General features: G+C 43.0%; 1 protein-coding gene across 1 annotated transcript in view; it reads left to right on the top strand.

The window, feature by feature from the left end:
• Positions 1–20,554, top strand: part of DNAH8 (dynein axonemal heavy chain 8) — a 339,200-nt gene that overhangs the window by 275,806 nt on the left and 42,840 nt on the right. Inside the window, exons 86-88 of the mRNA XM_060403159.1 lie at positions 8,726–8,842; positions 10,899–11,000; positions 16,707–16,867. Of these exons, the coding sequence (XP_060259142.1) occupies positions 8,726–8,842; positions 10,899–11,000; positions 16,707–16,867 (380 nt within the window). The remainder of the gene's footprint in view (positions 1–8,725; positions 8,843–10,898; positions 11,001–16,706; positions 16,868–20,554) is intronic.

Raw genomic sequence — 20,554 nt, forward strand, 5'->3', positions numbered from 1 at the left:
AACACTGGAGTGGCTTGCCACTTCCTTTTCCAAAGAGATCTCTAGTCTTTCCCATTCTATCGTTTTCCTCTATTTCTTTGCATTGTTCACTTAAGAAGGCTTTCTTTTTTTTATTTTTTTAAAATCTCTCCTTACTATCCTTTGGAACTCTGCATTCAGATGGGTATAGCTTTCCCTTTCTCCTTTGCCTTTTGCTTCTCTTCTTTTCTCAGCTATTTGTAAGGCCTCCTCAGACAACCATCTTGCCTTGCTGCATTTCTTTTGGGGGGATGGTGTTGGTCACCATCTCCTGTACAATGTTACGAACCTCCATCTGTCATTCTTCAGGCACTCTGTTTATTAGATCTAATCCCTTGGATCTATTTCTCACTTCCACTGTATAATCATAAGGGATTTGATTTAGGTCGTATCTGAATGGTCTAGTGGTTTTCCCTACTTTCTTCAATTTAAAGTCTGAATTTTGCAATAAGGAGTTCATAATCTGAGCCACAGTCAGCTCCTGGTTTTATTTTTGCTGACTGTACAGAGCTTCTCATCTTTGGCTGCAAAGAATATAATCAATCTGATTTGGGCATTGACCATATGGTGATGTCCATGTGTAGAGTCGTCTCTTGCGTCATTGGAAGAGGGTGTTTACTGTGACCAGTGCATTCTCTCATGCACGCCAGAGACTCTTGGAGGGTGCAAACAAAACCTTGTGCACACCAGGACCCAGGGAAAGGAGCAGTGACCCCCACAAGAGACTGAACCAGACCTGCCTGTGAGTGTTTAAGGGTCTCCTGTGGAGGTGCGGGTCAGGAGTGGGCTGCTGTGGGGACAGGTGCACAGGCAGCACAGTCCTGGGGCTTGCAGCATGCAACATAAGTCCTCTTGGAGGAGGTCACCATTAGCCCCCACCATGAAGTCACCAGGTGGGTGATCCACAAACTGGAACCTTGACACCTCATGGACAGTGTGAAAAGGCAAAAAGATATGACACTGAAAGATGAGCTTCTTAGGTTGGTAGGTGTCCAGTATGTTACTGGGGAAGAACAGAGAAGTAGCTCCAGAAAGAATGAAGAGAGAGACAAAGCAGAAATGATGCCCAGTTGTGGACGTGTCTGGTGGTGAAAGTAAAGTCCAGTGACATAAAGAACAGGATTGCATAGGAACGTGGAACGGCAGGTCCATGAATCAAAGTGAATTGGTTAGGATAGAGTGAGTCTGATAGAAAATCCAGAATTCTTTAGGGGCTGTGGTCCTGCATCAGCAGCATTCATGTCACCTGGAGACTTCTAAGAGATGAATCTCAGGACCCACCCTGGATCTGCTGAATCAGAATCTGTGTTGTAATAAGATGCCCAAGTGATTTGTGTACACGTTAGAGTTCAAGACACAACTATTATAGGAAGGACTATTCTGCAAAGAAAGATTTTGGCTTATATTTTTCTATTGTTGGATATAAAAGCCAAATACCTGATTTGTTAATCGGTGAATTGATTCTTCCAAATTTTCCTGGATAGCCCTTGCTTTCTACAACATGATGTATATACTTTTGTCCTTTAGAGATTGAATAAAAGAAGAGGGAATTGGTTCATGTCACATAATCTGAAGTTTCTGGACTAGGGAAATTGATGGCAAAAATCACCCTCTGTTTTCCAGTGCTGACAAGACAGTGCTGATGTGGAGACAGAGTTTTGGGTGAAGTAGAAGAAAATGGCTTTATTGTTTTCTCAGGCAAAGGGGGCCACAGTGGACTAAGGTTCTTGAAACTGCGTGTACCAGCCTGGAGGGGGTAGTGAGGAGTCTTACAGTCAGCTTGTGGACATTCTTCTGACTAGTTGGTGATGAGGTAAGAAGGAGTCAGCATCATCAGTTGTTTGGTTCCAGCTGGTCTGATGTCTGTGTGCTTGTGGGCAATATACAGGTAACTTCTACCTGGTGGTGGTTCCAGTCTCTGTAAAACAACTCAAAGGACGTGGCTCAGAATATTGTCTGTAGTCCTTGAGAAAGAACCAAAGGTCCTTGACCTTTTTTTTAATGACTAAGCTGTATATTGTTGCCCTGCTTATTTAACTTATATGCAGAGTACATCATGAGAAACACTGGGCTGAAAGAAGCACAAGCTGTAATCAAGATTGCCAGGAGAAATATCAATAATCTCAGATATGCAGATGACACCACCCTTATGGCAGAAAGTGAAGAGGAACTAAAAAGCCTCTTGATGAAAGAGAAAGAAGAGAGTGAAAAAGTTGGCTTAAAGCTCAACATTCAGAAAACGAAGATCATGGCATCTGGTCCCATCACTTCATGGGAAATAGATGGGGAAACTGAAAAGAGTGAGAGACTTTATTTTGGGCTCCAAAATCACTGCAGATGGTGATTGCAGCCATGAAATTAAAAGACGCTTGTTCATTGGAAGAAAAGTTATGACCAACCTAGATAGCATATTCAAAAGCAGAGACATTACTTTGCCAACAAAGGTCTGTCTAGTCAAGGCTATGGTTTTTCCAGTGGTCATGTACGGATGTGAAAGTTGGACTGTGAAGAAAGCTGAGTGCCGAAGATTTGATGCTTTTGAACTGTGGTGTTGGAGAAGACTCTTGAGAGTCCTTTGGACTGCAAGAAGATCCAACCAGGCCATTCTAAAGGAGATCAGTCCTGGGTGTTCTTTGGAAGGACTGATGTTGAAGCTGAAGCTCCAATACTTTGGCCACCTCATGCGAAGAGTTGACTCATTGGAAAAGACTTTGATGCTGGGAGGGATTGGGGGCAGGAGGAGAAGGGGACGACAGAGGATGAGATGGCTGGATGGCATCACTGACTCAATGGAAATGAGTTTGGGTAAACTCTGGGAGTTGGTGATGGACAGGGAGGCCTGGCGTGCTGCAATTCATGGGGTCGCAAAGAGTTGGACACAACTGAGCGACTGAACTGAACTGAAGCTATTATTATTTCTTCGTTTTGTATTTTCTCACCTCTCTGATTAAATTTTTGACTAAAGTTTTTCTACAGATGAAAGGCAGATGAAGGACATGGTGGAGTTGTGGGGGGCGGGGGGCGGGGAGTCTATACTGGGAAGAGTCTGCTCACTTCCAAAGGGTTCATGTTGGAGTCCATCACACATGAGAATGCAGGACCTAGTGGTAAAACAGCCAACCCCCACCTGCCCTCCAGTGTGTTTCTCCTACCGAACCATGGTTTGGCTTCATGCAGCCCAGCTCAAGGGCATCGTGTGTTATGTGGATCCTACTCTTGTTGCAGAGGATGAAATGAGCACCCCTCCTCTCCTGTAAGGAGGGGAAGTAGATTTGACTGGTCAAGGACAACTTTCTTGGGTAGAAGAGTGGCGGAGGGTGTCTTGAGGTGGGAGCAGGCTTGCCCAGGGGAAGGGGGTGACCTGGGTGCCGCCATGGAAACTTGCATAGATGCACCAACCAATTCTGCACCAAGCTCTGCTCACTCCCTGCTCCCCCAGCTTCCCTCCCTCCTCCTCCAGGAACTTGGCTCCGAGGTTACTGCTGCCGAGTCAGCTCTCACTGCAGCCAGCTGATGTCTCTGCCTCAGGCAGCCAGTCCTCCTGCCCTCCCCATGGGAGCCTTTCATCCCAGTGCCCTGGTGCACGCCTCCACTTACTTGGCCACTACTTCTTGAGGACAATTCCTGCATCCTCTGAAAGATGACTCACAAGGGAAGCACCCCTCTGGTATCAATATTCTCTCACTACCGTTTCCCAGAAGCTCCAGTGTAGCACTATCCTGGGCTTCAGAGCAAGCCCACACTCGCCTTTCAGGATTTTAGTTTTAAATATATCCTCCTCCAAAGTCTGGGTCTTCTGAAACTCAACAATTCCATCTATAGTCTCCTGCCTACACTTCCTGCAGAAGGTCAGGAAAACGTTGGCTGTTTTGTTCCCACTGATGACCCATGCGCTACCCCTTGTGGCACACCACAATGGACCCTGAGCATCTTAAGCTGTGGTCCAGCAAACTGAACCTGTGAAAATCTGAAGCATCTTATCCTAATGACTGGATCCTCAGCCACTGCCTGGATCCAGAATTCCTTGGAGGAGGCGTTGTGAAGTTCTCAGACCTTTGTAAAACTTCCCAAGTGATTCTAGTATTTGGTGAGAATGGAGAATAACTGCCAAAGAGCCACTGCCCTTGGGGGAGGTGTTGTTAGTCATTTTTATGTCCTTTTCATGCTTTGGATATTTCTCTTTCTCACTTTGGCTTGCCACATTGAAGCCCATTTTTGGGACTTATGGGTGATACACAATTTTGTGAGGTTTATTACAAGAGTCTTTGATTAGCAGCTCTAACTGCCTGCAGGGGCAGTTGCAAACTTGGAAATTTTACCATGGCTCTTAAAATATGTGTTAATATTTAATAAAAATGGCGATATCTGTGGGGCTCAGGGAGTACCACTGTTAGCAGTTCCTCATTCAGAAAAGTGTTTACTTTTCTGACTTTTTTTTAGGTTTAAGCCTTGACAAATACTCAATTAAAATTTTTAAAAAAATTTTTTTATTTTTACTGTATTTTACTTTACAATACTGTATTGGTTTTGCCATACATTGACATGAATCCCCCACGGGTGTACATGAGTTCCCAAACATGAACCCCCTCCCACCTCCCTCCCCATAACATCTCTCTGGATCATTCCCGTGCACCAGCCCCAAGCATGCTGCATCCTGCATCGGACATAGACTGGCGATTCGATTCTTACATGATAGTATACACGTTTCAATGCCATTCTCCCAAATCATCCCACCCTCTCCCTCTCCCTCTGAGTCCAAAAGTCCGCTAACACATCTGTGTCTTTTTTGCTGTCTTGCATACAGGGTCATCATTGCCATCTTTCTAAATTCCATATATATGTGTTAGTATACTGTATTGGTGTTTTTCTTTCTGGCTTACTTCACTCTGTATAATAGAATCCAGTTTCATCCATCTCATCAGAACTGACTCAAATGTATTCTTTTTAACGGCTGAGTAATACTCCATTGTGTATATGTACCGCAGCTTTCTTGTCCATTCATCTGCTGATGGACATCTAGGTTGTTTCCATGTCCTGGCTATTATAAATAGTGCTGCGATGAACATTGGGGTACATGTGTCTCTTTCAATTCTGGTTTCCTCGGTGTATATGCCCAACAGTGGGATTGCTGGGTCATAAGGCAGTTCCGTTTGCAATTTTTAAAGGAATCTCCACACTGTTCTCCATAGTGGCTGTACTAGTTTGCATTTCCACCAACAGTGTAGGAGGGTTCCCTTTTCTCCACACCCTCTTCAGCATTTATTGCTTGCAGATTTTTGGATCGCAGACATTCTGACTCTGAATACCAGTTCTTGCTTTGGGGAGGTGTGATAATAAAGTTCTTAGTGCACATCTCTTGAAAATAATTATAGTAACATGATACAGAATTTTTTAAAAATATCTTTTACACATTCCTGTATAGTTTTCCCCAGAGGTTCTGACTATTTCTGTTAATTATTTTAACCTATTGATGTTTCTCTTATATTGTCCAGTATGGATTTTATTTTTCATTTTATGTTAGCTCCAGTTATTAAATAAATAGGATGCAATGCTCTAAAGAGAGCCTTGCTTTGAAGATGAGCCTGAAATGTTTCTGCACTGGACTGTGGGAGAGAGGATCGTAAGGCTGAGGTAGATTCTAACATAAAACTGGGAATGGCTTTGGCATTGTTAAAATGATGATTCCACTGAACAGCTTCTCTTCGGTGTTCTGTGGAGGATTCCACATTTTCCATGTTGTGTTGGTAGTTGTGTTTTACATATCCTTTGGAACAGAAAGAAGGAACTGTATTGGTTAAATTCAGTAGGGAGTAGACTAGTCTTCCTAAAATCACGACTCTCCAACTTAATAATGGATTAACAACTCCTTTCTGCTGAGTCAGGTTTAGCTCTTTCTCCTGATGTTCAAATCTGTGTTCCATCCACCCCTGAATCATCACGTGGGGCTGTAGTTCCAGATATACTCAGCAGAGGCTGTCCCCTGCTGCAGTGGCACAGTTCTGCAGCCTCCCTCTGGACAGATCATGAGCTCTGCACTCCTGTCTTTGCTCCTGACCTTGACCAAGCTCAGGATTCTTTTCTCCCTTCTGTTCAAAGACCAGCTGCAGTTTCGTTCTTCCCAGGAGCCCTTGATTGAATGTCTTCTTCAAGCTTAACGTCTGTGAAATTTTGACAGTTAATTATACTTACTACCGTGTTGTCCTTCCCTTGTTTCTAAGTCTTATTTTCTCAGCTAGATTAAAACTTCTTGCAAATGCACTGATTCTAATATTTTTCTATGATATCACCTAGGACTCCTAATTTCAAAAACACTAATTGGATTGGAGAGATTCAATATTCAAAAATATTCCAAATTCTAGCAAAGTCCTCTGCTTTTGAGCTTCCAAATGAGTTCTTAGGTCCCAATGGTTTGAGTCTATCCTGATATAACTCCAAGGTGCTACTTAGGTGTTGTTTTTTCTTAATTGTCACTTATAGGAATCAATAAGTACAAAAAGATAGCAAGAAAGTGAAATGATCTCATTTGTGAAAGAAAAGATACCTAGATTTTGTCCTTTTTTCCAAGAGGAATTAAACCATCTGTGATTTTATTGAACCAACCTAAGAAGTGAATGTTTACAAATAAAAATTGATAGTAATGTAAAATGAAGCAAATCTCAGCATTAGGACAGTTTTCAAAGATCACATTTTAAGGAACAACTGAATTGCAGTCACTCAGTGCATGTAAATGGGAATGTTTCTGTAGAGCCAATTTAAGCAGCTTTAGTAATTGGAAAGGAAGAATTATTCTTCATTCAGTCTCCTGTCTAATTGACCAGTAAATTTTAAAAATTAAGTCAAAATGGGTAAAACTATTTTAGAGATGATTCTCTCTTTTAATGGGAAAACATTTGCATTTTAATTATAAGTGTATTTTTGCATTTTTCACTTTGAAGTCTTCAAGATGGAAGTAATTCTAGAGACTCAAGGGTTAGCCAAATGCATTTTTGTGTTAGTGTCCTATAGATCCTCCAAGCCACCCTTTCTCCTGGAAAAACCTGAACGAGGCTCACCTCGGTGAGCTCTGATTAGGACAAACTCTGAATACCAATTCTGAATTCTTAAGTTTAGATTCCTGGGAGAGGGGATGTTGCTGGTCTTGGGCTGGTTGTCCACCTTTGATCTAATTAGCTACAGTGGAAATGGGAGTCACTCCATACAAATGCCTGATAACTGACAATCCAACCTAAAGAAGAACAGTTCTAGAAATAATGGTAGCAGTTTACATGTCTAAGGGTTGTTTGTCCTCAGTCTGATCTCCCAGGGCCAGGACATCTGGACCCAAATTAATTTTGATTTAGGATACGCTTAAAAGCATATCCTGTGCTGTGTGTGTTCGCTTGTGTCCAGGGAGTCTTTGTGACTCCCATGGACTGTAGCCTGCCAGGCTCCTCTGTCCATGGACTTTTCCAGGCAAGAATGCTGGAGCAGTTTGCCATTTCATTCTCCAGGGGATCTTGCTGGCCCAGGGATCAAACCTGCATCTCTTGTGTCTCCTGCCTTGGCAGGTGGTTTCTTTACCAAAAATCAGTAATTAAAGCTTCTCACTTTCTCAGTTTCTTCTCTGACTTGTCCGTGAATTTGCCCAAATTAAAGTTCATTTAGATTCCTTTAAATGGTAGTGTTATTCGTGGTCTAAAGCATGGAACAGCTGCAGAAAGAAGTATTGGAATGGCTTGTGAAAACTGTGTGTGTGTGTGTGTGTGTGTGTGTGTGTCTATATCTGTGTATGTGTTTTGGGTTAGGGAAAGCAAAAAAGAGAAGGAAAAGCTAGTGCACATTTAGAGGTAGAGAAGTGGAATTATATCTTCCCACAGATGGATCAGGATTCTACTGTCTGCATGAGTGACACTTGGATCAAAGGTCAGGAGCTAACCTGAATAAATAATTGAACTTTTCTTAGACTGACTGTGTGTTGAGGCAGGGAAAGCTGAAGGTATGGTAACATTTGAGTTAATATATGTGGCTTGCAAGGTGATCAGGTTCTGGAAATATCAGTAATGACACTCCCATACCTTTAAAATGGTCTCAGAATATCAAAGCAATTGAGTCATTTGGCTTGAGCCCTGTTTGATTATTTATGAGCAATTTGATGGTTTGAAATGATTAACCACTGTTTCACAGGAGAGGACAAACAAGGGCAATATGTTTTAAAGCAGTTATGTCATGTTTTACAATAGAAAATGTTTAGTTTTCAAAATCTGAAACCGCAAGATTACAAAGTGATACTAGCAGGGAGTCTGAACACCCTTGTGAGCTTAGGTTATTCAACTCGAAAAGCAAAAATTCAAACCCTTACATTTAACATTTGAAACTTTCAAGAGTCCAATTTAGAACAGTGAATTCCTTCAACAGCTATTTTTGAGCACCTACTGCACTTTTTTGAGCTGACAATGGAGACCTAGACTTTTTAAACCCCGGACTCCAATTTGGCAAATAGCCGGAGATTTGCTTTTTTTGTCAACCATTTAGAGCCAAGGAAAAGTATTTCTAATGTTTGCTGTATCCCGAACCAAGTAATGGTTTGGGATATATTCTTTTATGATGTCAACTTACTTCAGTATCATGCCTTAATTTCACTGTAGTTTGTTTTAATAATAAAAAGGAATCAGCTGCAATACAAGTTAAAAATCTCACTCAATAGTTACTTTTCTTTGGTGTTTTTAAGGAGCGACGCAAATTTGGTCCCTTAGGATGGAATATTCCTTATGAATTCAATTCTGCCGACTTTTCAGCCAGCGTTCAGTTTATTCAGAATCACCTTGATGAATGTGACATTAAGAAAGTGAGTGAAATTATTTCTTTTTGTTTGTTTTCATTGTTGTCTTTAAATCAAAGTTCTAGAGACATTCGCAGTCTGGGATATGCAGTGATCTTGCTAATGTTCCCCCAAGTTCTTCCAAAAGGGATCAGTCATTCCACTCACCTGTTTACTGGTCCAGCCGTTTCCAGTCACACCTCCACTGCCCATCGGAGTGCACTGGGCTCTCCATTTCACACTTGTGCCCCCCGCCCTCACCCTACCTCTGTCTCTCCCAAGCACACGCACAGGAGTCAGAGCTGTGATGGATGAACTCGTCGTTCTCAGAAACAGCACAGCCTTCTTCACGTCACACGCCAGTGCCTCAGTGTACTTCCGGAGAAAGTGTACCTTGAGTCAGACTTTCCTTCCTTCATCTCAGTCATGCTGCCTCAGAATCCTCAGAAGTGAGAATGTTGTCTCCCAGCCCATGTGAAATTTCCTTTGCACCTTAAGTCACGTCTTAACAGATGCTGTGCAGATAAATAGCGGTGATTTGTGACAACGATCACCGGTCGTGTAGCACTTCACAGTTTTCAAGGTGCTCATGCGTGCAGGCTCTCATTTTTATTTTCACTACTGGGCGAGGCAGATACAGAAGGCAGATACATCATCCCCGTTTTACTGATGAGGTACTAGGCTGAGGGCTTCCCTGGTGGCTCAGATGGGAAAGAATCCACCTGCAATGCAGGAGACCCGGATCGGGAAGATGCCCTGGAGAAGGGAATGACCACCCACTCCAGCGTTCTTGCCTAGAGAATCCCACGGACAGAGGAGCTTGGCGGGCTACAGCCCAGGGGGTTTCAAAGGGTCGGACGGGACTGAATGACTAACACTAGGCTAACGAGAATGATGGGCTTCCTCAGGGTCACTGAACTAAGAACAAAAACTCAGTTCTTTCACATGTGTGTTCCAAGGAGTTCGAAATCTGTTTTTCATTCTGTGATTTTGAGCAAGTTTATGAGCCTCTCAGAACCTGTTTCTTCATCTATAAAATGGTCATGGTTTCCAAGAGGAATAAATAAGTTAGTATTTGTGTATGAAACCACAGTGTATGGTGTGTAGTCAGGACTCAGTAAATACGAGTTGCCTGTCGTCTCTCCCTCTCTTCCTTCTCACAGTAGATACCTTCTCACAAAGATAATCATAGATTCTACACGTACCAGTATGATGAGGGTGAGCCATGATGAATTGTTATCTGGCTAGGGGAGAAATCTAGAATCAAACCATTATTTTTCCTAGAAATTACAAAGGGATATTAAATTTGAGTATGACATTTTGATGAAAAAATTATATGGGTTCATATCTGTGATTGTTTATCATTTTTTGTATGTACAAATGACAGTTATCTTGAAATAGTTGCTTTGAAAGGCAATGTAGCTGAAAAATAAAATTTTAACCAAGAGAAAGTAAATAAAAATCAAGCATCCTTACTTCTCCTACCCCAAATGTATTGAAACTTTTTAAAAATAAAGAACTATTAATATCTGAAATGTGTTGCTAGAATAAGATTGCTATGGAAATTAATAAATGCTTTGATGTACTCATAGCTCACACAATGAGTCAGAGAAAGATTTCATTGTAGAAAAACCTTGTGAATAATTTTCTAGATGTTCTCATACAGATTCAGAAAATATATTACTAAGAAAGCATATTCAAGCATTGATTACTTGATTTTTCTCCCTTCCTCATTAAACGTGACTTTTTTCTGCTCTAACAGCTTGGCATTACTATAATGAACATAATAGGTAATTACATCCACAGACTGAAAAATAATCTTCTTTTCCCCCTACTTTAAATAATCAATGAGCAGTATATTCACTGATGTTTAGTATCGTAAGTTTTTCTTTGGTGAACAAACCATAGCAATTCCAGTCGTGTAAGAGCAAAAGAGTTATTAATATAAGATAATGAGTAATTTTAAATGCAGTCTAGCTAGTGCTTCTTTTTTCAGAGCTTTCTTTTAGAGAAAGAATCGAAATGTTTAGAATTATTTGTTTGAGTTGACAATGAATAACTCTTTTCTATTTTTTTAATAAAGGGTGTGTCGTGGAATACTGTTCGGTACATGATTGGAGAGGTGCAGTATGGGGGCAGAGTCACCGACGACTTTGATAAACGTCTACTTAACTGCTTTGCTAGAGTAAGTCAACTTAGAAGAAAAGACCATAGAAACACATCTCATTGCATCTTCCTATTAAATAAGAATATTTTTGGTTCATAATAGGTAAGCCAAACTGAAAGGGAAAAAATATAGAGCAGAGCTGCTGAAAAGAATCAGCCAGCCAAACCAACTAGCAATCTACTTGTGGTCCAGAACAGAACAAAGGTCAACTCTCAATGATCTAAAATCATAGACTAGCTGCTCATGTCCACCTCCCCTCCTATAAAAATATTGGACATAATACCTCTGCCTTTTCCTCTGATTGCAAGTCTTCAGGGCAATAGGGCAATTTCAAGCCCCAAGATAAGTGACTGGAGAATGAGCCAAAATTTGAGTTTTCTCATCTCTTTCCATTAGGACAGACAATTGAAAATTGATGAAGTAGTTTTTTTTTTTTTTTTCCCTCATTTCCCAGTAAAATCTGCATAGGTCACGTGAGTAAACATTTTCTAGAAAATATTATCTCTTAGCAATTCTGGCTTTCACACCAAGGATGAACGGTATAAGGACATCTGCTGCTGCCGCTGCTGCTGCCAAGTCGCTTCAGTCGTGTCCGACTCATAGACGGCAGCCCCATAGACGGCAGCCCACCAGGCTCCTCCGTCCCTGGGACTCTTCAGGCAAGAATCTACCAGGCTCAAATTGTTCTTAAAACTTTTACATGTTAAAGATGCAATATACATTACCTAAGTGGAAAAAAATCAGATATAGGAGTATTTTATGGTTATTTGGGTTCTTTGTATTAGGATCTAAATTGGTAATTAGATTTTTTTCCCCACTTTAACAAAATTGAGACTTAACAACAAAGCATAAGCTCTGGGGGTATTTTGGTAAACTGGAGGTTGGGCAGAAATCTGAATTGTTTTTCAACCTTTACTAATGTTTTTCTTGAAACTGTATTTGGAGAAAGGTGGATGATGATAAGTGTTGGTAAGGATATGCAGAAGCAGATCTCCAGGCAAGTAATTGAGCAAAACTTAACCGAAATTAAATATTATGAGTAGATACATCCCAGAACATTTCTAGGAAAAAAACCCCACATATTTGTATAAAATGTATGGACATAAAAATGTCGTGGCAAGACTGTGCAGGTGACCATTGTCAGTTGGGTTCTCCAAAAGTGGACTCTTAGATGGATTCTGCCTGTGGTCCTCCCTTCCCCCAAGGGCATGATCTTAGTTGAGGCAGCTCCCTTCCAGGACGATTCCTGGGAGGGACAATGTTGTGAGCCCTCAGGAGCCAGTACTCCACACAGCCGGGGGAGCCAGTGCCTGGGTCCTGGAGAAGGATTTCGTGGCACATCACAGCATCCACTGTGGAGAGGAACAAGCCTAAGAGAATAGATAAGAAGCCTGAGAGAATGGATAAGCATAGTGGGTGAGCGCATGTATTACCATCGCTCACCTTTCAAAGGTGCACTGGTGGCACTGAGTCATATCAGTGGTGTATGATGGGACTTCTCTCTGAACCAGAATCCCACTCTTGAGTGTATGTCGCAGAGTAATTCTCAGACAGGTTTGTGGACATGTACAAGGACGTTATCCGTAGTACTGTCTGGGAGAGTGGAAAGTTGAAAGCAACCTGGGAGTCTGTCAGGTTGAGGAGTTAGAGGAGTTAAATGAGGAGTTAGAGGAGGAATCGAGGAGTTAAATGTTGTATGCCTGTCATGGAATACAATGCAGCACCTGGAAAAAAATGGTCCATATGACATCATGCATAAATCTTAGGAACATAGCATTGAGTGCAGAGCTTTCAAAAATAAAACAAGACCTATAGAGTGGTCCATGGGGTCACTAAGAGTCGGACACGACTGAATGACTTCACTTTCACGTTTCACTTTCATGCATTGGAGAAGGAAATGGCAATCCACTCCAGGGTTCTTGCCTGGAGAATCCCAGGGATGGGGGAGCCTGATGGGCTGCCGTCTATGGGGTCGCACAGAGTCGGACACGACTGAAGCGACTTAGCAGCAGCAGCAGCAGCATAGAGTGGTACCTGTATAATTTCTCAAGGATAAATACATGCTTTCAGGGACATATATCAAGTATATTTAAATAGAAGCCCCCCAGGAAGAGACTAGGAGTGTATATAACGGCTAAATGGGAAAAACTAAAATGAAAAGGGTCTAGAGACCTGAGAATAACAAAATACAGGAATATGATGAACTCGCCTCTGTATCTGAGATTTAAAAGAGGGAAAGAAAAAAGATGTCTTAGTAAGCATATTTGTTAGAATAATTGTACAAGTACCTAAATTGGAGTTTCGGCACTGGAGACTGTGAAAAGTGGATAGATTCTGGCCATATTGTACAGATACCACCAGCAGAATGCTGATGGGGAAGGAAGGGGCGGGGTCAAGGATCACTCCTAGTTTTGACCTAAGTAACTGGATGGAGAATGGGATTATTTACAGAGAAGAGAAAGAATTTCTGGGGAAAGAAATTTTGCTGGGGGTGGAAATTTCCTAATTTTTGCTTTCATATGCACATGTCATCTGTTTTCATCATGTAACCTCTGAGATGCTTACTGGACATCCAAGTGGAGATGTCTAAGACTGGAAGTTCCAGAAGGGCAGGGCCTTCACCTGTATGCATTGCTGTACCTGGAAGGGAGCTCTCACATAGTAGGCACTCTATAAATATTTGTTGAATAACAGAATGGATGGAGATAAACAGGCAGTTAGATTTACAGGGTGGAGCTCAGAAGAGAGCTCAGGGCTGGAGAAAATAATTTGGAATTTGTCATATGTAGATGGCATTTAAAGTCAGGAGATGAGATGAGACCATCATCTAAGAAGAAAGTGTAGAGAAAAGGATGAAAAAAGAAAAGAAACAGGACAAATTTCTGAGTTCTTTAATATACTTTAATGTATCAAAAAAGAAGAAATGTCAACTGAGAGAGGTCAAGGAAGATAAGGAAAGGGAACTGACCTTTATTGACTTTTAATACTGATTATTTAGTATTTGCCTGGTATAAAAATATTTACTTACTTTTAAAAATACATGAGTGTATGCATGCTAAGTCATTTCAATCATGTCCAACTCTTTGCAGCCCCATGGATGGTAGCCCACCAGGCTCCTCTGTCCATGGGATTCTCAGCAAGAATACTGGAGTGGGTTGTCATGCCCTCCTCCAGGGGATCTTCCTGACCCAGGGATCAAACCTGTATCTCTTAAGTCTCCTGCATTGGCAGGCTAGTTCTTTACCACTGGTGCCACCTGGGAGACTCCTAAAAATTTATATAAGACAGCTCAATATAGAAAAATATCAACATTCAGCTTAATGTCTTCAAACAGAATGTGGTGACTAGGGAGGCAAAGGCTTGTCATCTGCTGCCACTTTACCTGGTCCGTGTTCCCTGAGTGAAAATTGCTTCAGCTGAAAACCAGAGCCTTCAAATCGGATCCTCTGTCACTGTGACTTGCAATTTGGAGCTTTGAATCCTTGTCTGTTTTCTCTGTTCTCATTATCTTATGGCCTGTGTCCCTTAAAACCAGTAATTGTAGAACTTTGCTCTTTGTCCTTGAAGAATGTCTGCTTATTTTTGTAGGCTACCTTTCAGAGTCTCCTGAAGTAACTCCATGTAGATTTCATATTCTGTATTTTGATTATACCAAATATGTTCTCCAGATTTGGTGAAACTCAACTGTTTTTGTGGTTTTAAGTCTAGCTATTTCTGGATTTACTCTTTATGCTTTTGAACTTTATTAAAGAAGTGGAAAAGCAAGAAGAATGTTCATTTTGCTTTTTTACGCATATGTCACCTGGCAGCTCAGAACTCAGTGTGGTCATTTGCTGTCTGCGTGCTGAAGACCCCAGGGCCACGCTTTGCCACCCTTGTCATCTGCATCACTAAAAACCTCATCTTTCTAAATAATGACTATAATCATAGCACTGTTTTCTTTGATGACTTTCAAATGCTCCCCATTTTTTCAGTTATGCACCGGTCCTCTCCTTGACATCCACAGTCATCCATAATATGACCTCACTTCACTTTTTCTGTCTGATCTCTTCCCTCTATGTTATATTTATCTTAGGGTAAATACACTGGTTTCATCATGTACCCAACCTGCCTTACATCTTTGCATCAGTTATTCTATACCTTTGCATGAGTGGTCTCCCCAGTCACAAGTTCGTTTGCGAAAATCCTATCCTTCGAGGTATATCTCCAAAATCACCTCCTAGATAAAGCTTTGCCTGACATCCATCTGGCTCTTCTTTCTTCCTGGCTCGCCTCCTTAGTACTCTGCCTATTTTTATTTCCTCTGGCTCTTACCTTAGTGCACTTTGTATTGTGGTGATTATGTAACTGGCTTCTCTCTCTACTGGGTCACAAGCTCCTTGAAGGAAAGGACTGTGTGTCTCGTCTTTGCAATCTGTTCCTGTTCCGAGCTCAATGCCTTGTGGACAGGAGTTGAACAGAAGAGAACTGTGATGAATAAAATAGGGAGAATCAGGAACAGGGTGTTTCAGAGCAATCACTGGACCTAAAAAGAGCTGGAGGAGGCAGGATATGGAGGGAAGATAACAGAGAAAGTGTGACCACAATCCCCATTTCTTTCCGCACGGAGTCCTCTGAGTGATTCGGACATCCAGCCTGCATCCCTGCTCTTCCCATCATCTCATTATTTCCCTCCCTTCTGTGAAAATCACTCCTTTAGACACAGAAGTCATTGCCTCAAAGCAGGCTCATAGGCATTCAACGTTTTTTTTCCCCTCCACTTCAGAATAAGTCTATCCACACCAAGTATTTATTTGTCCTCTCGCTGTTACCTTATAGATAATCAGTTCATACAGAATGAGAAAGGGATGTCTTCAGGCAAACAATAAGGTGGTTGGATATATTTGCTTCTTGTGTCCAGGGACATAACTTAATTAACAGAGGGTGCTCTCCAGCTCAGGGTGGGAGGGGAGATACTTGTAAGAAGTTTTCCTGGCTGTATGGTGTTTAGTGCCATTGCGGGCCACGCTGAGCACAAGCATAAGCCCCCAGGCATGAGCCCTGTTTCTGGGGAGAAGGGAGGCAGTGAAAATGCCCAGATGTGCTCTTATGTGTGTGTGTGTGTGTGTGTGTGTGTGTGTGTGTGCGTGTCTGTGTCTATGTGTGTGGTTATTGCTTCTGCAATCCGTTCCCCTGCCTTTGTAAAGTGAACTCAAGGTTTGTCAGATTGCTCCAGTAGAGGGTGGGCTTGCAAGGCTGGCTCTCTCCTCTTCACCCTTAGAAATGATCTTCTTTGGTGTTAAACAGAGACCGGCTTTCATTGTTCTTATACTGTGGCCTCTCTCTTTCCTTAATCTATGTCTAACTATGCTTCCCAGGTGGCTCGGTGGTAAAGAATCCAGCCGCATTGCTGTGCAAGAACCACAGGAGAAGTGGGTTTGATCCCTGGGTCGGGGACACTCCCTGGAGGAGGAAATGGCAACCCTCTCCAGTATTCGTGCTGGGATAATCCCGTGGTGGGCTACAGTCTGTTGGGGTCACAAAGAATCGGACATGACTGAAGCAACTGAGCATGCACGCATATGTCTAACTATACTGTCAGTGGTTTTGTTAAGGATCTTTCAAACCCGATATAAAAAATGCTTAAAATGGAAACAAGGTGACCCTATTTCCTTGACAGTGGCAGTTTGGGGTTTTCATTTAGATATTCTTCCATTTATTTCTCCTGTTTTCTCTCCGATATAGGTCTGGTTCAGTGAGAAGATGTTTGAACCGTCGTTCTGTTTTTATACAGGGTATAAAATCCCTGTGTGCAAAACTTTGGATCAGTATTTCGAATACATCCAGTCATTGCCATCTCTAGATAACCCCGAAGTCTTTGGGCTTCACCCAAATGCCGATATCACGTAAGTTCCCAGCGTTTTTTAATTTGAAAGGATATAACCCAGCCTGGCAAAGTCTGTGCACTTCATTTTCTCTCTTAATCTCTCTCCTTTCCCTTCTTTTTATTTCACTGTGAAAAACAGTAGTGTCACTTCCTATCTCCCAATTACAATTTTGTCCTATCTTGGCCTGCTTGCCCATCGCTAAATCCTACTGCTCTGGAGTTTATGACAGTGTTAAAGCTCTAATTTATGCATTGATTATTTCTCCTCTGTTGTGTCATAAAACCAGTTGGCGTTCTTGGTCTTGATGCTACTGATCTGGTAGGATGGTACCCTCCTAGTTCTTTGCCTTTTATCTCAAAAAATCTATTAAAAATAATGGTCATAAACAGAATGTGAAAGGTTCAGGAGGGCAGAGAGAAGAGGAGGAGGACATGTATTTCTGCGGATCCTCTCAGAGATGGCCCCTCTCCTTCTACTTGCTCACCTGCATCCTTGTGTAAGTAGCTAGCTGCCTTGGAAGGCAGGATGCAATGAGCACAGGTGCAAAGGACACAGAGGCAGAGCCCAGGAGGAAGGGCTCTGCATGATGTCCCCACCCTGGTCACTGTGGTAAGAGGTGGTAGGGAAGAGACAAGACATGCATCCAGTCCCAGGCCCCTTCTCAGGCCTGTCCTTTGGTTGAGATCTCACCCCCTACCTGAACCCAAGACCACCCAGCTCCACAGAGAGGACTCCAAGAAGCCGCAGCTGAGAACCTGCCTGGATGTTCATGCCTGGGGCTCACTGACCAAAGACCAAGGGTATCTGTCCAGCAGAGTGCCTCATTTCAGGAAACGGAAGAAACCAAGACTCCTGCTGCAGATTTTAAGCTGTGACAGCTGGGAGGAGTAAGTTGTGCCTCGCTCCTGGTCACTCACCTGCAGCGGCAGGTCCAGCAGCTCTGCGATGGGGCGTGGACATCTCCACCTCCTGGTTCTCTGTCCTGGCCTAGCATCTCTGCTCCCGCTGTGTCTTCTCTCCACTCTGAGCATGCTCCCTGCCCCAGCAGAAGGCTTGGACTCCTGGCCTCTTTGTCACTCACGTTCATTCTCACCCCTCCACATCCTCTAAACTCTACCACGCCTCTTTTCATCTTCAAAGTCATGGGCGTGACCTCCAAAGACCCACCAATGGCCATCACTCATTTCAGACCCCATGACAGAACAGTTATGGCGCTTTGGAGGCAGCTCTAGGTGTTATTTTAAGAGACTATTGTAAGTTAGCAGGAGACAGGAAAGAAGTGAAGAAATGAAAGGGAATCCTCAGAAATCCAGCTGGGAATTAATATCATCTGAAAGAGAGCACACAAGGAAGGAGCTGTTTTTAATTAATTAGTTAATTTTTTGGCCACACAAGGGATGTGGGATCTTAGTTCCCTGACCAGGGATCGAACCTGTGGCTGCTGCAATGGAGGCATGGAGTCTTAACCAGTAGACCACTGGGGAAGTCGTGGGAAGGAGTTTTAATTTAGCTAAGACTTTAGAAACATGTGTCAAACCGCTCCTCTGCCCAGAACCCTCCTGAGGTTCCTGTCTTCATTCCAAGTCAAGGGCAAGAGCTGACCATGACCTGCAGGTGACCTGCAAAGCCCAGTGATGCCATCTGACCCCGACCTATCAGCCGGTCTCCTTTTGCCTTCTCCGGCAATTGTGCTGCTTAGCTCCAGCTTCTGCTAGCTTCCTGTTACTTGGACAGGCCAGATGGCTCCTACCACAGGTCCTTCCTACCATAGAGTACACCTCCTGGAACATCCTTCCCCCAGATATCACTGGGGCTCACTTTTCCACCTCTTCCGGTCTTAATGTCACCTACTCAAAGATGTCTTCCCTGGCTGCCTTATTTAAAAATTGCAAACCACTCCCCAACTCCCACCCCAAACTCCATCCTCCTTGCCTGCTTTTTTCCTGTCGATTGTATCACCACCTCTCTATTCAGTTATCTATTTACTTGTCGTCTATCAACCTGGCTTCCTTTCCTCCCTTTAAAATCTTCTAATCCATTCTGTCTGAAATGTCTGCCTGTTTTCACTACTGTAGTTCCAGGGCTAAATAGTACCTGCTACTCAGGCACTATTTGTTGAATAGTGTCACATTTTGTTGAACGTGTCAGCGGTAGTAAATTCTTCTAGGCCATGGAGAGTCTAATTAATAGAGATAGTCCACAGAAAGATCTCATGAGTTTGAGGGAATGGGCAGAAAAATGGCCAGTAAGTTTTAATGTACTTGTAAATTAGCCATCGAAATGGTTCATTTGTGAGGGCTCTAAACTCTGATTCCATCCTTGGCAAGAGCCCCAGGAGCCACATTGGCTGGTACCCAGAGAGTCTGATCCTGTTGGGTACCGCAAGATCCTAGCAAGGAACATAGGAAACCAGGCTGACAGTGTCTCGCCCTGGCTTACAGGGATGGCATTCCTTTGACTGGATTGTTGTAGCAGTTTTGGTCACCGGCTCTCAAGAGAGATAAACCAGAGCTAGAAAAGTCCAAAAGAACATGGTGAAGCAACTCAGCCTTGGCATGGACGAGGACTCTACCTGCTTGGAAAAGCCATGCTGCCTGGCTTCCAGACAATTCGCTGTGGAGCATAAGCTCCGCAGCCAGGCCCCCTTACCCTTCCCCATCGGCATTTTACAGCCAGTCTTTTGGCCACCCCGTGCCTGGGAAGGAAGACTGTGTTCCTGAATAATCACAGCCCATACTTCAGGCAGCAAGAGCCCTGGGGCTTTCAGAAACTCAAGGGCAGGGCTCCCAGCCCAGCCTGCCCTGGGGGTGTGGGAACCCAGAGCCTCCTGTCTCACTCATGTATACCCGTTTAGTATTCCCTTCATAGAGGGTCCTCCCGCCCCCAACCTAGGTAAATGCAAGATCCACCTTTCCCACCAGGGCTGCCAAAACTGGTCTGCTTTCCCCACCAGAATGATGTTGTTATTGCAAACCAGGGAAACAGGAAAAAAGGTACGGTCTCTATCATCACGGAGAAGGCGATGGTAACCCACTCCAGTACTCTTGCCTGGAAAATCCCATGGACAGAGGAGCCTGGTAGGCTGCAGTCCATGGGGTCACGAAGAGTCGGACATGACTGAGCGACTTCACTTTCACTTTTCACTTTTATACATTGCAGAAGGAAATGGCAACCCACTCCACTGTTCTTGCCTAGAGAATCCCAGGGACGGGGGAGCCTAGTGGGCTGCTGTCTATGGGGACGCACAGAGTTGGACACGACTAAAGCTACTTAGCAGCAGCAGCAACAGCAGAAAAGTCCAGAGAAGAGCAACCAAACTAATCCAGATGGGAGGCAATGATAAAGACAAACTTGTGCTTTTTTTCCTTGACTTTCTTTCTTGAACTATTATAAACCCTCATAAATGTTGCTGGTACAATGAACTTCCATATACCCTTTACCTAGGTTCACCAACTGTTAATATTTTGTTCCATGAGCTTTTCTTTTGTCCTGTATTTGTCAATTTGTTTATTCATCTACAGCTATATCCATATATAACCACATCTATTTGTGTGTGTGTGGGCAGAGATAGGAGATATGTGTCTTTTTAAAACATCATGAGCTCATGGGTAACTCCAGTACCAATACACCTCAGAGCTCTTCCTTGTCCTTGCTCATTTCACACAGTGATCTCCTTTCTCCCACGGGGAGAACTCAGGTTCTCAG

Source organism: Ovis aries, chromosome 20 (assembly GCF_016772045.2).
Source record: "Ovis aries strain OAR_USU_Benz2616 breed Rambouillet chromosome 20, ARS-UI_Ramb_v3.0, whole genome shotgun sequence".
Lineage (NCBI taxonomy): Eukaryota > Metazoa > Chordata > Mammalia > Artiodactyla > Bovidae > Ovis > Ovis aries.